Source organism: Chroicocephalus ridibundus, chromosome 6 (genome assembly GCF_963924245.1).
Source record: "Chroicocephalus ridibundus chromosome 6, bChrRid1.1, whole genome shotgun sequence".
NCBI classification, from domain to species: Eukaryota; Metazoa; Chordata; class Aves; order Charadriiformes; family Laridae; genus Chroicocephalus; species Chroicocephalus ridibundus.
Genome location: NC_086289.1, coordinates 39447135 through 39470785, shown reverse-complemented (window position 1 = coordinate 39470785; position 23651 = coordinate 39447135). Strand labels below are relative to the sequence as shown.

Here is a 23651-nt window from a genome sequence, read left to right as displayed (position 1 = left end):
CAGGTAATTAACTAGCAATTCTGTGAACATTTACATATTGTGCCTATAAATATCTTTCTCGTGACATCTCTAATGAAGTCAATGTTGATCAACATCTTCCTGTAATTTAATCAAGACGTCAAGCAGCAGCGACAGAAGGTGAGGAAGTGGCGTTGCTGCTCAGTAAAGCGATAGCCCGCTGCGCCCTTCGGGGAAATGAAGGGAAGCAAGACAACTCCTTGCCCTCAAAGACACCCGACTGACTCAGCTCCTTGAACACTCACTCAAACACTGCTAAAATTACCTGGTCAAAAGAGACTTCCACAACTGCATCTTAATGACAACAACACAGTACAAATATTCTCCCTCTTTCTCCATGGCAAATGCAACCCTGTTCTGGGAGGACAATTTAGCATGTCCTACAGCCACGGGACTCTGTTGGATGAGGTGGCACACACCAGGGTATGCCCCACTCCATCCCCGCAGAAACAACCACCTGCGCCACTGAGGACTGACGTGGAGGTTTTCACATTTGAAATATGGACCCTGATAATGTGTCTTAACTAAATCATGATTTAATTGCCATTGAACACTGTCTTGAAGTAAGACAGACACTGTGCTTTGGTTTCAAAAGCAGAAAGGTTTAGCTATTTCAAGTAGAAGACATTGTATCCAACATTAGAGACCAAAAAGGCCATAAAAAGGGCCCAAAGCTGTTCTTAAGCGTCTTTCCAAGCACACACATAGTAGCAGAATCCATGAAATAGCACATAATGAACTTACTACTTACAGTCAAGTTCCTGTGGCTTCATAAAGTTAACTTATTTTGCACAGAGGATGTTGACACATATTCACAGATGTACAACTCAATAAGGCAAGGACCTGGAAAATGCTGCCCCTGCAGCCGGGTGAAAAGGTATGGAGCTGCGAGCAGAAAGCAGGCTCCAAAGTTGCAGGTAGAAGGTCCTTCCCCAAAAAAAAGGTTAAGGCATCTAAGATATTGTGCAGCTTTTAAACGCCACTTGACTGAGTCACATCCATTTGCATGTTCCTCATCCATGAAAAATGCAAAGTAATAAGACTTCGCAGCAAGTGTCATCCTTTGAAGTATCTGTTTAATAAATTATGGTCCAATGGATTCAATAATTGAAGTCTCAACTGCTTTCTGCCCATCCATAGATCTAGTCTGTGTCTAAACAGCCTGAACCTGAGTTAATTATAAAAGCAATAAGGACTTTAATGTTGAATTGCTACAAAGAGTTATTTGTTTTTCTTCTGGTTAGATGCACACTTTTGATACCTATTTTGTTGAGCAAAAAATGATACAATCTTAATTTTACAACTGATATTCTTCCCATCTACAATAGTAATCATAACCCTTCTTACACAACTTGTACTTTGTCTTCCTGGTTCCACAGTTTATTATTTACACTTTCAGGTAAATTCACAAAACATCTCTCGGTTCTAAACACAATTTGCCTGAAAAAATGCAGGACGGGGTGGGGGGGGAGGGATTATGTATTTTAAAAAAAACCTTTTGGTGGAAAGTGTGAAGGTATAACTTGAGCTTCTTTTTTGAAGCTTCTATTTAATAAGCAAACTGCCATCTGAGATGAAAGAACAGGTTTGGGCATCACCTGTTACTCCTGCTAGATTTTCCATAATTAAACTCATGTTTGGAAAGCTTGGGCCCTATTAACACAAAAGAGATCTGGTAAATGCAAAATAGTTACAACTTCTATTTGTCCTTGAACCAATTTAAGATATATTTTAATAAATTTAAGGTGTTTAGGTCTCTCCCCTGTAAAACAATTCTGGTTTGCAACTCTGTGAGGACTCTGGGATGAGACAAAGGAGCGTTTGACTCGGCACCCTTCAGCAGACAGCGCTCGCTAGCACCCGTCTGGAGAAGACTCCCAAAATCTGCCAAGCTCTCCCAAAACACGGTGTTGAAGCCAAGCAAACCAGATGATGCCGGTGCATGGGCTCTCCAAGCTCTAAACACTAAAAGATTTATTCCAGAAACTTACACACTTTAGACAGGATGATTTTTTTTCATGTTTTTTTTTTAATAACACTAGTGAAAATTAAGTCCAAGTATGGTACATCTGCTGTCTGAAGCCTTTATCACCAAACAACAGATAAACTGCAAGAAGAGTATCGATACATTTCTGCTACATTGGAAAAGACATTTCATATCCCTTGCAATCTGACTCCAAACCCTCAAAATATTTACTTCTCAATTTTTACCTCCTTAGAAAGCAGTTACAGAAACAAACACCGTATAGGACATACTGATTAGCATCAGAATCCCCCTCTATCAGTAATCTCTGGGAGAGCTGAAGACGTGGAAAAAAATAATATCTTTTCCTAAAACAGTCACGAGGGTGGTACCTTTGTGCTTCCCAAGATACCAAAATAGCAAAGCAATATTACAAAAACAGTTAACAAATCTACTGCTTCTGGTGCTAATATCGAGTACAGGTAAATTAACATAAAACACAACTTCAGCTTCTTATTGAAAATACTATCAAAATTTCAAAAAAAAAAAACAAACCCCAAAATAGGGTATTTGATGTCAGAAATTAAGGTCGTTCATCTGTTCTTGTACAGCTAGAGCTCTCCACAGTGTTTCTGCTTCCATGAAAAACCAGAAGTGCCAACGGAATATCAGCTTCTCCCCTTCACTGGTCTCTCTCTCCCCTCCAAATACATTCGCACACAGAAACACTTTTCAGAACAGCACTGGACTAGAAAGGACAACTATTAGTACTTGTTCAGTCAGTCCCACCCAAGTGCGTGTTCACGAAGTTTCACATCCGCAAGAATGGGCAGCAAAGATCGTTTTTTTCTTAAATCACAAAAATGTAGTAACAATTTGGACCCACAGGCTACAGAGGCCATCAGCAGAAGTACAGAAATGATGCCTCCAAACCGACTCAGCTCCATCTCTACAGCTGGAAATACCAGGATATAGGGGAGCTTTCAAATACTCCCTGCAAGATTTCCAACTACAAGAGCACTGAAAACAACCCTGCGGATGAGACCACGATTGCACAGACATTTCTGCAGGTTTAACAGGCATTCTTTGCATTCAGTACTGACAGAGACTGTTCCCCTCCTAGTCCCATTCAAACCTATTATTTTTTTTAATTGTATTTAGCACGCAGGCACTGATAAAGTAGCACACCTGACACAAAAGTACTCAGCTTCTACTTTGTATCCAGGCTGACTGTAATGGAGAGGTTGATTAATTTTGTATTAGCCAGACGCACAATTGAAAATAAATCCCAAGCCATTGATTATACTGGAAGAACAAGCAGATAAAGGCATTTTCTTTTCATACCTCTCATAATTATACAAAGGTTCTGCCCACAAGGACTGTAAGAAAACAGTTGAGCACAACTATGGGACTTCAAAATTATTATTTTCTCTGTATGGTTGTTTATGTTCTTTACGTACAAAATTAATATTATTTATTTTGCGTAAGATTCTGGTTCATTACAGGTTTATTTCTGGATAATGAAGAAAAGAGTAGTTTATCCAAAGCCACTCACTCAGTTTATCTTTCTGTGTCTGTATGTTCATAACTATTTTAATTATCAGAAAACAGCAGGTTCACTGATTATTTGGAGCCGCGTGAAGATCGCGTCTGTAAATGTCTGCCTTTATCTGCAGTTTGTATACTGAACAATTCAAAGACATTTAAAACACAGCACTCTCCATCACGTTCCTTTGAGCACCCAGAACGTTATTAGCCAAGCAGAGACTCATCACCTGTTAATCACTACCTCCTTAGCAGAATAAAAAGACTAAGGCCTGAAGACAACACAAAACCAAACCGCTAAGCCCTTGGAGCTGTAAAACCACTAGCCCGTGCCACTATACCCATCGGTGTTATTAACTAAACAGATAAAATTGTAGATATAAGGAGCAATTGACTTGAGCAGCATCCCAGAGGCAAGCTTCTGTGTCTTCCTGATTAGCTTCATTCAATTATGTCTTCTTAATTGCTCATGTGCTAAAGCTCATTAAATGAAAAATAATATTGCTTCCTGCAGGTTGTGCACTTGAGATTTGAAAAACGGACACTGCTGATGTACCTTTGAGACGCTGCCAGGGAGATTTCAAACAGCATTTACAGCCGACCAAAAGCAAAGCAGACCGCTATTTTTTGTGGCTGCAGGATCCTCAATCTTCTTGTGAGCTCAGTGACAGACTACTTCTTATTTTCTTCTAAACTACTGGTAAATTTTCACTTTAAAAATCATTCAACTTCCCCCCCCCCCCCCCCCAAAAGATAACCAAAATTTTAGAGTTAAGGTCAACACAACAGCTCATAATTTTAACAGCACCAGAAAGCCATACAGATCTATGGGCTTGTCTTTAGCTTCATAGTGTAAACCTTTAACTAATGGAGTCCAGAACGATGAAACACCACAACTTCATAAACCTACACTGGACAAGCAAAGAAGAGGCAGGGCTTTCCATGAGGGGGTTTTGGGGGGGGTTATTTTATTGGTTTTGGTTGTATTTTGCCCATAGAAAACAGACAAATAACTCCCAAGTTGATGCTCTTTAACCCCATCTCTATCAAATGAAAGCATCTTCTTCACATACAGTGTTCACTACGCTCAGCAGGAATTGCAGATGCCCTGTTTAATTGAACAGGAATAGATTTCCTATCAGGACAAACATACTTTGCGAGTGTCTCGTAAGAAATGTATCTAACAGAACGTGGCATTTTAGTGAAGAAGAAACTGTAAACAGAATCTCTATCAATAAAGACTGTAAGATAACATCTTTGACTGATTAATACGTCCTACTGAAACAAATTTAGGGCCGTGAAAATTTGCTACAGTTGCATATGTTATAAAATATCAGATATACCGCGTGTTCAAGTACAAATGATGTACAAGTGCATTTTTTTTCTCCCCCTCAACCCAAACCCAACCAGTAATGGGTCAATGGAACAGACAGGTCACAAAATGTACCCACATTTGTTGGTTTCAAGTTGAAAAGCTTCAAACTTTCTCCTATCATTTACAAAACAGTGCCTACCAGATGAGATGGTATTTACACTATTTAAAGAAAAAAAAAATCGTCGTATTTTTTCTGCTTTAGCTAATCCTGCACTGTAGCCAAGCCGGAAACAGGGCTCAAATAACCCTTAAAATGCTTCTCAGAAGGGAAGCATCACAAATATCTCTCTAGAGCCTCTTGCCAGAAAAATTACCAATCTGCATTTATAAATACTACTTCTGTTTTATATTCGCATGAAACACTTCATAAAAAACTTCAAATTGTTAGAAAGCTAATAAAGAACGGTGCCCAGATTTTTTCAATTAATTTTGCAATAAAAAGCAGTAAAGGAAAATTTGGAAGGACAACCAAAAAAAAAGCACTGAAGAAAGGGAAACAGAGCTGAAGTTTCTGGCTTGTGTGTCTGAACCTTTGCATACTAAACAAAACGGTCTATGCCAATGGCTCAGAAAGCCCTTCAGCACCTCTTACCACAACATTGAAGCCAAGCTTTGGAGAAAATCATAACACAGCCTTGAAGATACTGGTTTTCATCGTTATACATCTAAAAACCTTGAGATAAAACACCAGAAACCATGGAATTACAGCTAATAATAGCGGCACAAATCTTGTTCTAAATTCTAAAGTAGCCATCCTAATGAATCATGGAATGGTTTGGGTTAGAGGGGACCTTAAAGATAGTGGGACTCATTTCATTTGAGAGGGGACTAATTTCTCTGCACCGACTGCGGAGCGCTGACAACCACACTCACGTCACACAACCACTGAGGTGTGAGCCTGGTCACAGATCACACCAACATTGCAAGCGAGATTTATGTGGAGCTCCCCAATTTACAGTCAGGTGGCCTATATTTCATCATTATTATTGCCAAAGAAACACAGAAATGATTTAAGGAAATTTTTGAAAGGTGTCATTTACTCCAACCTCATCTAATACCAGCCATTATCACAGAATCACATTTAATATTATAATGATTCATGTGGCAGAATCCCAATCATGTTGGGGGGTGGGGGGGGGTGGGGGGAGAGTCTGATGAGTGAAGAATTATTTGCAAAGATGAGTAAAACCTATTGCTTCTATGAAAGAAGATGGGAGAGAACAACATAATCACCATAAACTCGTAACATTGTAACACATTAACTGCTCTGTCATCCAGTATCATTACTGGCTATACTACGTGGAAGAAAAATAGTTCACTGTTTTCCTTCAATGTCTCCTCTGAAATCTTTCAAAAACTTACTATAGTATTTTTTTTAGTAATTAATTTTTGTGCTGTATAATCCCTTTGCCAAAAAAAAAAAAAAAAAAAGAGAGAAAAAGAATTTTAAAAAGCCCAGCTATTTCTCAAGAAACATGACCAGCCTGCATCGGCTAACTAGTCTTGCATTGGCCAACTAGTCTCAAAGAAAACAGCAGAACTACCATCTCCAGCAACATCAACACAACATCAGGCAACACCAGGCGCCTTGTTTTAAGCTTGGACCATGTGGAGGTTCAGATGAAACTTTTAACGAGGGAGGGCCCTAGTTGCTTACAATTGCGTGTTCCCTTTTAGGACCCAACAAATAAGTCTTGTTTAAACAACTGGAGTTAGAAATAAGACGTGAAATTAGTCTCATGCAAGATTTGAACAGCAGGTCAGACAATTAACTCCTGTCCCATTATATATCCTTAAAGTCAGGGAACCACTTGGCAGTAACAGAATTATACGTAGCTGCACAAGCCTATGACATTCCACATCAAGATGATACTACTAACAGAAAACTCTTCTTGTCAGTATAATTGAGCAAACACAAACAGCTCATTCTAGCAGATGAAGAGAAAAAATAATTATTTTGGCAATAACTTGTGTTGCTCAACAGATAGTGGCACAGAGCAGGATTTGACCTATTTTAAGGGACAAATAAATCAAGTATTTAATGTCAAATCAATACTGCAGGCAAGATAATAAGTAGCTTAAAAATCAGTGACTAAAACTATAATACTACAGGATCAAGCAAAGCAAACAATGTGAGCAAGGTATTTAGTGCTCCATAGGAATATGTTTAAAAATGCCTAACGGTCTGCAACACCTTTAATAGAAACCACATTTAGAGGTTTCTCAAATGAGAAGCAATAATGTTTATCACTATGGAATTCAGAAAAAGAACACTGAAATGGCATTGTAGGTAAACACCCTCAAAATCATACCACAACACTCATTCTTCTGTGAAAATTGGCTTTCTAGGATAATGAGGGCTAGGTCTGTTTAGCCTTCATTTCCAGAGAAATCCCATTTATCTATACATCCAAGTTAAGAACACGACTTCGCCCCCTTGCTTCCTTTTTTACCTCCTCAGCCCTTCACTTTGCAATCAGGCTTAACTAGGTGCATCACAATAATTTGTCATTATTTAAATATTTGACTTCTGCTCATTGTAGCCTACGTATACGAAGTATTCATCTCCACACCAATTTAAAGCTTGCCATGCCTCACTACACTGTCTAATAAATATGCAGTAAAGGACAGATTGTTTCTCACTTTTTCTTTTTTTTTTTTTAAACTGGACTCAGCAAGACCCTTGGACTTCTTTTTTCTTTTTTAAAACCTTGTATTGCCGCCTTCTGTTTACCAAAAAGTTTTCCTTTCTCCATGTAAAAAGAAAAATTTTCTTATCTTTCACCAGAGATTCCCTAGATGAGATGAGAGAGAGGGTATTTGCCTGGGAGGAAACCCAGGGATCATGTTTGTGCATAAGGGCAAAAGTCTTCAAGACAAAAATCTTTCAGAGTCCGTTCTATTTGCTTTATTTAAGTTTACATTAAATATTAACATCATTGTCTTACCTGTTGCAAAAGTCAAAGGCATTTTTTCACCTGATGCTACAGGCAAATAGAGTTACAAACTGCAGTTATTTCAAAAACTACAGCAATATTTGTGCAAAAGTGGGGGAGGGCGTTTGGTTTGGGGTTTTTTGGTGGTGGGTTTTGGTGTTAGGTTCAAAATGCCAGATGTTTCCTCGCCACAGGCATTCCATATAAAACCCTAGCAATTGCCTGAGTTTACATGAGCTACAGTCAATAAAAACACTGTCTATATTTAATGATAGACAACAGCTGAACAGTAACGATCCCCTAATCTGAAAATGATTACAGTAAAATGAATGCATTAGGATGAGCTGCGAGAGCTCATCCTTTACGGTTATTGCCCAAACGCAGGACTCTGCTCCCACTCCACACACCAGAGCAGAGACACTGCTGTCTGAGGCATCAGCTCAGACCCTGCAGAAGTTCAGGCCTTCCAAAAGCGCCAAAAAACCCAGACCCCTGTTGTAAAGCCTTCCTGAGTAGGAGTCCACGCTTACCAAGTTATCAACAAAAAAAGTCAATATTTCCTCTGAAAAAAGATTGCATGCTTTTTTTCACAACTTAATTACAGTACTACTGATCCTTTTCTATACTAATTACTTAAAAATTCATATTTATTGCTATTGTAATTGGAGGTGTCCTTGCAATAACCCACTGTTCAATCACATCTTTGCCACATAATAAAACAGAGAACTTATGCTCGTTACCGATGCAGTTAAGAATGCCAACCTTAACATATAAATTAATTGAACTGAAGAAAAACTGGGCATTTGAAGCGATTCAAACCCAATTCACGCTATGTCAGTGCACCATGCCTCATGGTGAAAAGGAATTAATTTCAATGGAAGTGGTAAATTTGTTCTGTGAAATCTGGATGCGAGATGGAGATCACAAACACATACAGTGTTCTAGAAAACTTGACTTCTTACTCTAATTCTATGTCAAAACACTGACTAAATTGTTGAATAAAGTTACACAGATGCGTCTCTCCGCTCAAGACTCTTTCCAACATTACCACTAAAGCACAAGAATGACCAATACGGGGTTGGTCTGCTTAACACACATGCTTTACGGCTATAAACCTACATGTAAACGCACAGACCCAACTGTTACTAATTTTTAGGAGCTCAGCCCAGTGTCACAGGAGTTATAGTTTACTCTATGAAAGTCCCAAAGCACAAGCCACTCTTACACAGGGAACACAAGCTGTGCCAGCGTGCTTTCACAAGGGGTTTCTGCTTTCCCTGTGCTAGGCCTTCCCTTCCCAGATGTGAATCTCACCTTAAGAAAGGGCATCTTGGAGGAAAAGCTCAGTATTCACAGCTTTCCCACACCAAGGGATGGAGGGATGGCTCAGGTCAGTTAAGTCCTAGGTAACTCAAAGAACATCGATGCTTCCAACCAGTCAACCCAACACACACCACCTTGTGTCCCAAAGACTAAGGCTGAGTGGAAAGAACTTGGTAGACCAGTTCCCAGAAGAGGCTCATTCCTAGCTAGATCCCACAGTCTGGTTGTTCCAAGGATGTTGGGATCTGGGATTTGCTGCTTGCCCACAAGCAGCTTCCTGCCATATCCGTCCCAGCACCATCACAGGGAGCATGCAGGGTACTTGCTCACTTCTGCCAGGAGACCAAGGGCTGACATTCGTACATTAACTAAGATGAACCTTCTTTCCAATGCCTGTATTTCATGAATTTAACTCACCTTTTGCCAAAGGGAAATCGATCTGCTGCACACTCAAGGCACTGCTAGTGGCACTTCAAGATGTCCCACCAGCTAAACTTTGAAGAATGAAGCCCTTCCAGAGGAAATAATAGCTGCACTACAATTCAAAGACATCAAGGACAGCTCTTTTCCCTTTAGGATCGGAGTCAAGTGCCAGAGTTCCCAACCAAAAGCAGCAAGTTTCCACAGACCAAATGGATTACTTCTGTTTTGAAGAACGGAGGCATTCCCAGGCAGCCCTTAGGCAAGCACCTGTCTGCATTTCTCTTCTTTCACTGGACGTGTACGATATAGGGCTCAGGGAATGAAAAATGAGCTACATGTATTCAAATATGCTTTTTCCTGAGTTAATTTCCTGCCCAACAGTAATACATCAAGATCTGAAACTATTTTATTTTGAAAGTAGCCTCTTAAAGTGATTTGTAAGGCCCTTTACTTATTGAATTTTTGTAGCATAAGACTCTGTTAGACTGAATAGAAGACAGTAGCTAACAGAAGTTCCCGTTAGTTACTAATAGTAACTAATGCAGCAGAAAAACAGCTGAAGGAGCTTATGCCTGAACAATGCCGGTGGCAAAGGTGAATTGCACGGTTGTGTTTTCCACAGGAAAACCCTTATTTAAAAAGCAATCTCCCACCCAGGGTAAAGACAAAGACCATTTAAATGGCTATTCCTCACATTCTGATAAAAAAATATCTGCTTAACCCTTAGGAAATACATATCTGGATAAGTAAACATTCTGACTAGCCTCAATTTTATTTCACTTCAGATGCCAGCACTAACTATAGATGGACTTAAAGAAACCTGTTTCTTTCTGGCTGGCCCACACGCCTTGCAAAGTCCAAGTTTAAGGATGCAGTGAGGACACAGTTTTACATGATGCCTCACCTGGAAGCTGCTATGAAGCCCTTCCAGGCTTGGTATCACCCTCTCCTGCTGCCCATCCAGCAGTTACGCAGCCGTAGGACGAGTCAGCTCAGCCGATTGAGCCAATGGAAAATAAACCCAATGAGCTCTAGTTGCTCATGTTTGGTTTTGTTTTTTTTTATGTGCAAAAGGAGTCAGGAGTACGAATTTCTGTTCTTCCGATACAAAGGCCAAAACCCTTAATGCCAATAGAAACAAGGCCTACCTTTAGTCTACTTTTAAACCAGCCATCCCCACGCAGCCTCCTCTCCATGGCAGTAGGAAACCCAGTAGCAGGGTGGTGCAGGAGGAGATCACTGGGGAGGGGCTATTTATCAGGGAGTAGAGCAATAGGACAGGGTGTAACAGTTTTAAACTGAAAGAGGGCAGATTAGATATTAGGCAGAAATTCTTTGCTGTGCGGGTGGTGAGCCCCTGGCCCAGGTTGCCCAGGGAAGCTGTGGCTGCCCCACCCCTGGAGGGGTTTCAAGGCCAGGTTGGACGGGCTTGGAGCAACCTGGTCTGGTGGGAGGTGTCCCTGCCCAGGGCAGGGGGTGGCACTGCACGGTCTTTAAGGTCCCTTCCAACCAAACCGTTCTATGATTCTCAAGCAGCAACTTTAGCACAGCCAGGCAGATGGTTGGGCTCCCCTGGCAATCTGCTACCCCAGGCAGCTTCCCACATAGCCAGCTTTGCATCCAGGGTAAGAACCCCATAGGTGCTTAATGTCCCGCACAACCCTAATGCATACACCAGGATGGGATGTATTTGTGATACCTTGTGATCACTGTTTTTCCACTAATTCCCACTGAAGTCAATTATTTCCTCAATTTCTCCCTGCTGCATATTTTATCCGACAAGTCTACACCCCCCTACAACAACACAAAAAAAAAAAAAAATCCATCTTGATCCATGTTGATTCAGTGCTTCAAGGGGATGAATTAGCTTAAGGACAAAAAGCAGTTTCTACTATCTTATGTTTCAACTCAAATGAGACTGGTTTTTTACCCTCCATCTATATGGTAAGTTAGACTGCAATAAAAACACTAAGGTGTATTCCTTCTAGCTTCCCAAACGTGAAATCTCCATCCTGCAAACATAATCCCTGCTGGCAAACTCTATACTCTGCGAAAAGAGCCAACTAGGAGGGGTTAGATGGTCACTAGTAGGTTAGTCAGTGACAGAGTGACATCTCATTCCACAGTGCAGATGTCAGTGGCACACCTCCTGTTCAACAGGCTGGAGTAGACAAAAGTGAGGAAATGAGCCTGAAACTAGAAGATCAGAAAATAACATCATACTGCTTCGGTAAGTCCAAATTCACCCGTATGTTTGGAAAAAAAATGTTAAAAAATCAAAACAGATGATTCCTACTTTACCATATATGACGCATAAGTACTGGTTCCATATAAAATGCAAGCGCAATTCAAGCACTGACATTTTTGGACATCACGTGATAGGGTGGTAGAACAAGTCCCCAAGTCAGGTGAGAGGAAGTGCCATGCAGGGGAAAACGTGCAGCCTTTGCAAGCCCAGACCTTCCCCTCCTGCCCCTCAAGGACTCCCTAAAACACCATCCAAGTTTGCACCTGCACCGCAGGATGACATAAGGACAAAGACGGCCTCATCTCTAAGTGTGTTAATTGAAGACTTTTGTCAGTATTCTTGTTTTACAGCTAAAAATCTTCACGTGAAACATAAGGGACTTCTCAAACCTTTTATTTGTGTTTTAAAAAAAGGCAAAACAAGTCACCTTCAGGTTAAAAGCAGCCCCAACAAACTACTATCTTCAATAATCCTTCAAAGATGCCATTATGTTAAACAGATCATCAAATTCCCAATCCCATTAAACACTTCTGAAAATCCTAGTAAGAGAATCATTGCAACTTTTGTTGGTGGAGCTTCATGTTTGCTTTTGGGTTTCTTAAACAGTGATCAGAATTATTCTTGCCTTTCTTTCATCTTTTAAAAGCAAATCACTGGTACCCCCAAGTTTGCAGCTATACCCTTCACGACAGGTATGTACTAAGTCTAAATGCTGAAGACTATTAAATCTGTTAATTGTCCAATGATCATTTTTGCTGGATCGGTTTGGCCTGGCACAAAAGAACACACAGACAGCTTTTAAATTCAGCAGCCTTTCTGCGACCAAAAGATCGCTGCTGAAGTGTTTCTTCCAGGCACATACATTGCATTGAAGGAAAAAAAAAAGGGGGGGGGGAGGGAAGGAATTGCATCCTGAGTTTCCACCTTCCTCCTCACTCCTTCTTTTAGCTTGAGAGTTTGTCTCTCAATTTAGTAGAGTAGCACTGAAAAAATAAAAGCGACTGTAGCTGACCTAATTTCACATATTGCAAGGTTATAACTGACTTTTCTACTTTTACTTAAGCTAAAATATTACTGGAAAAAAATAATATCTTTGCAGTCTTTCTTCTTAGAAAAGAACTAACTAGGGGTAGCAGAAATTGTAAAACCATAAAATCTTCCATTTTAAAAAAGAAACGCAACAAAAACCCCCACGTTACCCACAGTCTTACATTTATTCTGGCACACCATATGACTGAGCGAAAGAATAATATAAAGAAATCACTGGAAGAAAACACTGAATGGGTTCATCAACAGTACAATGAGACTAATGTGGTAACTCTTTAACAAAAGAATTGGGTTTTTAATATTTGGGGGCAGGGGGGGTGGTGTTGCTTTTTAATACTAAGGGACTACAATAGATATAAAGTGTTTGCATTTCATCAATAGATTTTTACATGCTCCCCAGAGGAAATGATCAAAATGGAAAGGCGGGATTACTACGAAAATGGTAAGTACCACCTGAAGAGTAGACGGCTAAAACGAAAGGGTCCTTTGTCCTGAAAGGTGACAGAGTTCTCTACAAACAAGTAGTAACACATGACTGAAATCTCAGCTCACTGAAAACTTGGAACAAGAAACGCAGGACACAAATTTATTAGTGGCACGAATGGAAATAAAACTTGAGCACAAATTTGACATTGCTTTGCACATCACTTAGACACTGCTGACCAAAACATGCTGGGAAAAACAAAATCCTTAAAGGATTATCAGTTACAGGTGAGGACAGAAGGCAGAGCTGTACGACATTACAGCACAACTGCCAGCCACCAATGCATCAAATACACTTTTTACTGAGTGGAAGAATTCCAACAGAGACAGCAAAGCACAGCTGGCATTGCGAAGAACTGTCAGGATGTCACCTGGACACAAAATACAAATGCCAGCCACTGTGCTCAAGAGAGGAATTTGGTCGAACGAGGGTCACAGCAGGACTACCCGGATCATGAGGGGAAGGAGAATCTCCCGCGCAAGGGCTGCCTACAGAAACGTCTTTGTTTAGTTTAGCAAGCGAAAACCAAAAGGGGGAATTTACTGCTCTCTAAATGTCCCTTTGGCTGGGGAGCAGGAATGCCAGTGATGGAAACACATTACCTGAACTGAAAGACTGCGCAGGCGCTATCAGCTAGGCGTGAATAAATTGGCCCGTTTCTACAAGACAACGGCATCGAGCCAAACGAACAAATGAGATTCTGGGGAAGCTTTCTACTAAGTATAGGAAGAAAGCAGCCTATTTCCAAGGCAGTCCTTGATAAAATTTTTAAGGCTACCCTATAAAATCATTAATTACTGTGGCTGGGGAAGATCTGATGACTCAGGAGGTCAAGCAAAAAACCCATCTGAAATAGAGAAAGCATGAGCTAATGGAGCAAAATGCAGTGAGAGGGGCATGCAACTAACTAAATATGCACAGCTACAACCACGAAAACAGATAATCTGCATGCGAGATGCAAAGAAATAGGTTATCATTTCTGCCATAATTGATTTTTCTTCTTTGTATTCATGATTGGTCTGCTGTTAAAATAACTACACCATTTTTAAACTGCAATTGCTAAAAGAATGCATCTTTTATGTTATGTGTTAGATTACAGATTTTGTTATTGCAAATGAGAACAACTCTACCAGTCCCAGGCATGCCAAAATACTTCTCTGCAATGATGTAAGTACAGAACAGAGTTTTCTACTTAGCTGCAAGAAATACATTTCAAAGTAATTGTTTTTATAAGCATTGCCTCATTTAGCTGGGTGGCATTTGTTGAGTAACTCAGTACCCCACCCTGTCTTAAATTAATTTCCATATAATTTTTCCTCTATTACAGTATTATGGAATTTATGTGAAGTACCTTGAAGATATTAGAAGCACTTTTAGCTAAATTTACCCTTTCCTGAACATGGAGGGGGGGAGGAAAAGAATTTCATGCTCGAGTTTGTGTCCAGGTGCTGCATATTCCTCAAGCAACAGCATTTCTGAACTTTTCCCCCCAGTAAAGTAACAATACTCTTGCCTACATGCATCAAATTTCTGTTCATTGAAAAGCAAAGCTCCTCTGCTCAGACTATGTATGAGAGCATTATCATTAAGGATATAAACAAGTTTGGGTTCTGCGCTAAATAAAATGGCATGAGTTAGGACAAAGGAAAAAAAAAAGGAAACAAAAAAAAACCCACCACAAAAAAACCCCAGGAGATGTGGCCACACCAGCGAGGATCCTGTAAACTCATCTGAAACAGTGGCTTCGACATGAAACACAGAATTTCAAGAATGCCAGTTAATCCACTAAAAGAAAGTCTGTAAAACCCTGACACTGTCTGAATACCGTCTCCAAAGCTGTGCGTGTCTGAAGTAGGTACATTGCTAAGTCATCCACAAGATTTAGATCTGCCTTCAAAACATCCTGTATTTTCAGGTCTTCTCCGTTTCCTAGTGTCACAAGTGAAAGTTTTATTGGCAAGTTTTCATAGAATTACTGCAAACATTCGATATAAGAAGCAAATAAAAAGTCAAACTGGTGCAAAGCAATTTAAAAAACAAAAAGCAATCTAATTAGGGGAGTTTCTGCTGCCATTGCTGTCAGTGATGCCATTTCCACCCGCTCAGAGTATCTCCTGCCACAGAAGTGAAGAAGTTTCACGGACTCTCTCCTACCACGTGACCCCATCAGGCAAAAAACAGTTTTATAGACAACAGGTCACCCACTGCAACTACCTGTTTACAGCCTAAGTAAGGATGTTGCCCGACATGTTGAGTCACACTGTGATTAATGAACAATCGCTTTACACATAACTGTGGCCAAGCAGCTTTCCCTTCCTCAAATCACCTGTAACAAAAAGGCACCATCTGCATAATTTTTGAGACAGGGACATTAATTAACATGGAAGTTTTTCATTTATGAAGTAGAAAGGAACAAGACCCAAAGCCTGAAGAATCTATTTTCCTGTTTTAAACATCAAACTGTAAAGTACTATACCTTCTGGGGCATCTGTGCCACATGTTTTGCACACTTCGTTCATGTGTACCTAGAAATCAGTATTCAACTGAAATTCATAATGTTATTTTGATCAAAGATGTCTTTTTTGGATGAATGTTATGATGTTGCCTGCATGAGTGCAAACAAGATCACAGTAAAAAGTACTGCTTTATATTTTTAGCCTACCTCTTCTCATAACCCCCGAAGGGATACAGCCCAGCGCAGCCCTATCATCCTGCTTCCCTCCCCCTTTCCTCTTATTCCCATTGCTCCCAGCATCCACCTCCTCCTGTGGTGCTGAATACGCCAGGGGACATCCCCGCTGCCATCCAGCCGCCCCTCCCTCAAATCGTGCATTTTGTGGCTCAAAGACCATTTGACAGCCATCGCGAGTCCAACGTTGCAAAGCCTAATGGCCCTGCTCCTCTGCTATAATAAATGATTAAAAAGCAAGCTAATTGTATCCAAGCATAGATCAAGTGTCTGAAACTCGAGCAGCTCATGCACTTCGCTTCATGTCAAGAATGACAGCTATAATGACAGTGTATAAAAATAGATAAAATTAAATTAGTTTTCTTGTATATTGCAAACATCAAATACAATGTAGGGTTGAGCTGGGGGATGGAAGGGAAGTAAAAGGACATTTGGAGAGCAATTAATAGAGCAAGAAAAATTAAATTTCTACTTGACACTGAAAAACCTAAACAAAATTCAAGTAGGATTGAAGACTTCTCATTGAAGCAAAACTACTGTACTTTGTAACTGCCAAAATAGAGTTTTCTAAAAGAAAATCCAGCTGCAGGAATAAGTCATAAATATGTACTATTACAGCTTACCTACATGGAAGGCATAAGCACCACTTAAAATAAACACCTTCATTACAGACATTCTGAAATTGTACTCAGTTTTTACTTATCCCCCTCATTATTCTTAAGAGTATTTAAGAACAAGTCTGCCAAACTCAGCTTTTCAACTTTTATAAGTTGTTGAAAAGAATAAATCACCATCAGTTACCTAGGTCTGTAATTTTTTTATAACTACAGCTAATTGGCAGAACACATTGCTGGTATCTCTTAAATCCAACAAAGATACTGTGCGGATGAACAGGAGCTACTGGCGCCATGTTTCAGGATTTCTGAAGTATTGTTTCTCTAGAAGACCCTCAGTCTGGATCTTTGCTCAAGTTTTTGGTCAGAGATGCATAGAGCCCATTAACAATCTCTCTGAAACTCCTCTTACGAGTGCTGTAACTGTTGATTTACAAATAAAGCAAGGTAAAGTATTTGCTCAATGAATAAGAGGAAGCAAATTTTAATGCTAGAGTCCAATGCTGAATAATCATAACTTAAGATTTCACCTTGCCTGGCAAATCAACAGCTTTGTAAAATATAAACATCGGCAGATGCTTAAAATCATGAAACACGCCAGATCTTTCTTTATTGTAACCTCCCTTTCCTGCCAAGTATCAAACTACTTTCTCAAGTAATAATTCCAGGGGTGGGGAGGTGAAATAAAATGAAATCACAGAATCATCCCACCCCTCCCATGGCTTCACCCCCATGGCAAAAACCTTACCTTCGTCATTCTGGGCCAAACCGCTCACTAAGATAGTAGCAACTGCAGTTCCTACAGCTAACCATTTCCAGAGACAAAACCGCTGTAACATTTTTTGTCAAACTTCACTCAAGGCAGATCTGAAAAAGAAAGATTTGATACACGCATTAGTCAAGCAACCTACGCAAAGGTGAGCGATTACAAACTATTTCACAGGTAACTATAGGACTACATATGACATATATAGTCTACAAGAGCACAACATTGCGCCTGTTAAGACAAGCTGGGGTAGTCCCATTAGCATCAGTACATACTTATAGACTCATTAACTTGATAATCATGTATGCAGAGGCCTCCAAGTAAAGAAAACGCAAGTTTCTTGCTTAAATCAGATCTAATTGCCATAAAACAAAGCATTTATGTTATTCTTCCTTCTTTAGCCTTATGTTTTAAAGCACTTTGCAGAAGTGACCATGTCAAGAGAAATTCCACTTATTAGAACTAATGTTTGACTGCTGAAGTCAGCAGGGACCCGGTTTCAAAGACATGGCCCAGCAGAACCTCTCCCAGCAAAAACGTGAGCGTGTCCCTTAGATGCCCTTCTTTAATGAGACAGGCTGTTGCTTCGTGCCCAGCAAAGGAGGAAAAACAAATAAATAACCCCAAAAGCACCAAAAAACCAGGAGAATAAACCGGCCAAGACAGATCTGGATGAACTCCAGAGCATTATTTAGAGTGAGTAACAGTAGAAAGTTATCTAAAGCTCTGTTTTATTGCTCCAATAAAGAGAATTAGCATATTTCTGCAGCCCAGAACGGAATTACTTAAAAATATTCCTTCACATTTAAAAACATTGTGACAAATACAATGGACTTCCTAGCAACAGAAGCATGAAATGGAGAGAGACTTACAGCAGTATAAAAACAAGCTATTGTATAAAAAGGGTTTAAGTGCTGTCAGTTTTCCCAGGCAAAGCACTTGACTCTGATTTCATTGCCACTTTCTGTGTATAACTTCCTATCCTGGTTACAAAACTGCTGTATTTCATTCCCAGTCAAACAAACAGACTATTACCCCCACTTAACAGCCTCAGCATTAACGCCAGCTGATCGCCCATCAGCGAGACATTGTTGAAGACATGCTATCAGTTTCCTTCCGCAAACCCAGCTTGGAGAAAACACAAATGGATGGGCAGCATCTAATTCACACCACACAAACAAAGTATCAGCCTAGGGCATAAAAACACCCTTTCAGATGGCTCTCAAGAGTTATCCAAGCTACAAGGAGGTGGGGTTTCCACCAACAGAAATAGGTGGTAGCTTCATTAAGTACTGGACAAGCCAAGAATTTCTCAAAGGTCTGAATTTATTCAAAATCTACCACCTTGCAAAACATGTTGATTAATATGAAGGAACCAAGGCTATGATGTAAATAGTGTTATGATATAAAAAAAGACAAAAACAAGTACCCATTAAGAGTTTTGGAGAAAAAGGAAAACAAGCATTTAATAAACCAGATTGAGTAGCCCATATTTACTTAAATATATAAAGTTCCTAGGGTGGGTGACACTGTATATATTTAGCCTGCTTCCCAGGGCGACTCGCAGAGGTGGGATCTGTGAGGCTCCCTTACTCAGCAAGCAGAGCTCCGTTTTTCTTTACAAAGGCATGGATCACAGTTGACTTTTTGCCTTCCAGTGGATTATAATACCACCTATTTCAAACAGTGCCATAAAATAAAGGTGGGGAGCCACAAAACTGTTTGAAATCCTACACTACACACACTGCTCCACTTGTCATTCTGGGGTTAAAGATGAAGAGAGGCTTTTCCAATCTCCAGCTTCGTTCAAGTAGGACTCTTCCCACCCTGTTCAGCAGCGGCAGGTCACTGCAGGCAGTGAGTTGCAATAGGCAGCAATTTCAGGAGGAACTTAAATATTACACATCAAAACAAGGAGGCAGCCTGCGTCTAATTGAAGTGGCAGTGCAGATCTCCAGGGACTGTTCGTTTTCTTTTCAGCTAGACAAACGTCACTCTTGACAAGCTCAAGGTTACAGGAATTAATGAATTTAAGCCACGCAATAATACCTACGAACCATCCAAAAGCACCTGTCTTCCTCCTCCTTTGCTTCCACTGTCACTTCTACAAGTTTCTGTCCTTAACTCCAGCAGAGATGCTCAAATGACAATTTCAGACCCTTCCTAAAGGGCCTATTATTCCTATACATGTGAGGAGACCAGAATTGTTAGCAAAGATCCCACCATCCGTAAGAAAAAAATATTTAAAAACTTGCTACACAGCTATGAAAAGGAAGCTTCAAGCTCATCAAATAGGTTACCAACAACTTGACAAGTACGTTACCCGTAGAGAAAAGGAACAGCTAAGTTCTTTCTCAATTCCTCAAGGAAGCCACCAGCTTGCCAGTGTTGCTCAAAAGTGGCTTTTTCCTCCCTTCTACTTACCAAAATGCTAATTTGATTACTGTCGCCTATCTTTCCACTTAGCCAATTCAGCAGTCATTTGCAGCGGCACCCTGAAAAAACAGAAATTACTTCCACCGTAAGGTATTCTAGTTGACTACCTTTAAATAAAGGCTGAGCGTCTCCACATTGCCCAAATGGATTCAAATGAATCCACTGTCATTGTTAGACTTTGCTTGGCTTCCTAGGAACTTTTGAGGACGTGGACTTCTCAGTATTTCACCAGTTTTTCCTCCCACATTAAGAGGAGATCTGAAAAAACTGGGCTCTGCCGTGTTTTCAGTTTAAGCAGACAGCGTTATTACATTAGGTGGCATTTGCTGTCAACTGCTTCCAACCTTTTACACCTCAAAACCAGGAACAAGTGATTCAGGAGACTATCTTAGCTTCTTTAGGTCAGACTAAGATCACATCCATATGCAGATTACACACGTTGTAAGACCTTGAAAGAAACGCACATACACGCTTCGGAGGCCTCTGATATTTCATTTTACAACCCTGGAGAAAAAAAAAATATCCAGTTTTCCAATCAGGATGTTCTATTTTAGAAAGTTATTCAAAGCTCAGCTGACATACTTGAGTTGAGTCTACTCTGGAGAGATTTTAGGACAGAATCTTGGCAGATTTATTTTTGATTTTGATGAAATGTCAAGTAACCCACGAGGATACCAACACTGCTGCTCCAAGAATAAGCATCTCTATACGCAACTGTAATACAGCAAAATGAAAATTGCCCCCCTCCCCCCTTTTCCTCCAATTTGTACCAGAAAAAACTAGCATGAAGCATAGAAAGCAAGAATATTCTTAAGTTAAACAGATTCTGCTAACTAAGAAATAGCTCACAACAAGCTACAAGTTACTAAAAGTCCCCAAAGGTAGATAATCTGTAAGGAATACAGCGCTGAACTCTAGATACACAGTCTGCCAGGGCAAAGGGCAATTATGAACCAATGCTAGAAGGAAGATCTGTAAAGTAAGAACATACAATATGTCTACAAGTCTCTGCATTTTCCTGGAAAATATTCTAATGTTGCTGCAGCAGTATTTTAAAGTTGGATGTTACCATGGGCAACAAGAAGTTATACACTCAAGGCACACAAAACTTTAAATGAAAAAAAAAAAAAAAACTTTAGGGGAATTTCACTTCCTGGCACGTCTGCATTTAAAAGAAGAAAAAAAAGTTTCAATAATGTTCTCTCCGGAGCGTTCCCTCTTTGACTGTACAGCTGTATTGAGAAACAAAAATACACAGAGATATTCCCAGCGGAGCGGCAGCAGGAGCCGATCACTGGAGCTGTTTACAGCTCGATGGCAGCAAACCAGTGTAATCACACTCCAAGGAGCAATCATGTCTCCTCCTCTCACTTCTGCCTTTTTTTTTTCTCTTCCCCTCTCACCAGCATAGCTACTGAATGAGCCAAAACGTCAACCAGTTATCAAGACGTCTATATAGGAGACACTTCAACAAATTCTAAGAGGGGATAAAGTGAATAAAAAACCCCTCAAAATATCAAATATAAGTTGTCACCTTCAAGCATCTTGAATATATTTATGGCCCAATGATATTACAGTAACTTTAAATACTTATATACTTTAAGATCAGGTGGTATTACAGTACTTAAAACGTTATATTCATTTGAAGCTGAGGGGGGAAACATGGACTCAGCCATGCACTGTTGGGGTAAAAAATATTTTTAGCTACCCATACAGAATTGTTCTCATATGTAAATAAAAACAGAAGTTACAAAAAGTTTTTTTGAAATCAGGTACATGCTAACACAGTGTAATGCTACATGTTGAGCGGAACTGATTCTTTATTAAGTTAACCTCAAAGACAGGTAAGGGAGGAAAAAAAAAAAAGGCAAAAAGAGTCACTGACATGGTTAGGAGACAACAGAGTGAAAAACTAGGCTACAAATACCCAAACCCTTGCAAACATTATCCACATTGGTCTCCAACAAACTCCTAACTCAAAACTACAGCCAAAATTGCAGCAGCACATGGAGTTTCAGTATTATAAAACACTCAAAATAATCCAATTTGAATAGAAAAATCTGAATTTTGGACTGAGTTTGCAGCAAGCCAGAGGCCACTGGCTTATTCAGAGCAGAAGTGACCTATACACGCCCCTGGTTTTGTATGAAAGGCGGAATATAGCAGTGCCATACCACAAACAGTCACGCACCAAGAACTTCTTACAAAACAACTGTTTTCTTACCATTAACAGCTAATCTGAAAACAACTTTGAGGCAAATACTCTAGCCCATTGTAAGAGGAGAAAGTGCATACTTAACTACATATTAATTCAGCAGACATGTAAACAAATATTTGCCATTTAATATAGATGTCAAAAACAATAGCTCCTGTGAAACCACGATGGTTGGATGAATAATACGGCATTTAAGAAAACAATTAAATTCCCATTTATATGTATGCTATGAATTTACACAACCAGCCAGAACTCCTTCAAGCATCAGAAGTTACACATTTTGCTTAGTGGTGGTGTTTTTTATAGATTACAATTGTGATAAAACATCAAAGCATACAATAAACTGTTTTTTAAAGTATAAGGTATTGAATTGTTTAAACATAGGAAATATTATAGTGGACAGTTTTATTATGAGGCTCATCTATATTATTACTGATCAGATGAACTCTTTTAAAGATTGAAGACACAAAACCAGGGAGTCTCTGAAGTGCAAATGCTTATTTTGAGAGAACGGGTGCCATAATAAATCAGAAATGTCAGCAGAAACAGAAAAAAGTCTCTTCTACAAGCCAGAAAGAAGATGAATTTGCTTTACAGTCTGACAGTGTTGCTGGCTTGGTTAAAGCTACGGTCCATTAAACCATATGTCCCAAATGTTTTATTGTTGCCGAAACAATTATGTTGAACTGTCAACATAAGAAAAAAAACCAAACCAACTTCTAAAATATTATTTAAACACAAGAACAGACAAAAAAACCCAAAACCCCTCTGGTTTGTCTCAATGCCATTCTTAACTAATCTCACTTCATATGGTAGGCAGCTACATCTGGCTTAACATATGTCCTAACCCGGTCAGGCACCCCAGAGCGCCCACCCAGTTACGATTTTAGCTCTTCCCAGTGTCACCCAAACCAAGTGTGGCACCTACACTCCCAACCAGAGACCAGATCGGGACATGTATGGTGAAGTCAGTGCTGGGACCTGACATCCACACTAAGTATTTTGGTAGGGTTTTTATTTTCCATTAGCTGGGTCCTGAGGCTGTATGGCTGTTGGAGCATATCTGGAGCACAGCAGCTGCAAAGCTACAGTGCTGGAAAACACCCCCCCACACACACTTTAGGCTTAACCGGAAAAAAAAAAAAAAAAAAAAAAAATCATTCTGGCTGATGAGCCAGGGACCATTCGAGGTAGTTCAGGGCATCCTGGAAGGCTAAAGGTCAGCCCACAAACTCCCATGCCCAAGTGCCGCTGAGCCCATCTCATAGCACCTACTTATGATCAAGAGACAAGCCAGTGAAGGAAGAGTTTACTTTGAATTAAAGCCATATAAGCTATTTTCGGCTCTAACTCAGCAGCAAGCGTGAGTAACTCCGTTTACTGAAGGCAAATAACTGTTTAAACGCTTTCCTAAAGAAGGATTTAAGCACAAGCAAATATTTGGCTGAACTGGGGTTACAATGAATAATTTACAGTGCAAATACAACCCTTTCTCCAATTTAGGATGTTCCAAAAACAACCAGAGCACCACTACAGTTTTTATTTCACTAACACTGCTTGAGCACTTCA

The 23651-nt window shown here is 39.9% G+C and overlaps 1 protein-coding gene across 21 annotated transcripts in view; it reads right to left on the bottom strand.

Moving 5' to 3' along the window:
• The window catches only part of PCDH15 (protocadherin related 15), an 811115-nt gene that overhangs the window by 344672 nt on the left and 442792 nt on the right, over positions 1-23651 (bottom strand). For all 21 annotated transcript variants that reach the window (XM_063340181.1, XM_063340176.1, XM_063340196.1 and 18 more), the window contains one exon: positions 17414-17532. In XM_063340181.1, coding sequence (XP_063196251.1) covers positions 17414-17504 — 91 coding nt within the window. In that variant the 5' untranslated portion in view covers positions 17505-17532. The remainder of the gene's footprint in view (positions 1-17413; positions 17533-23651) is intronic.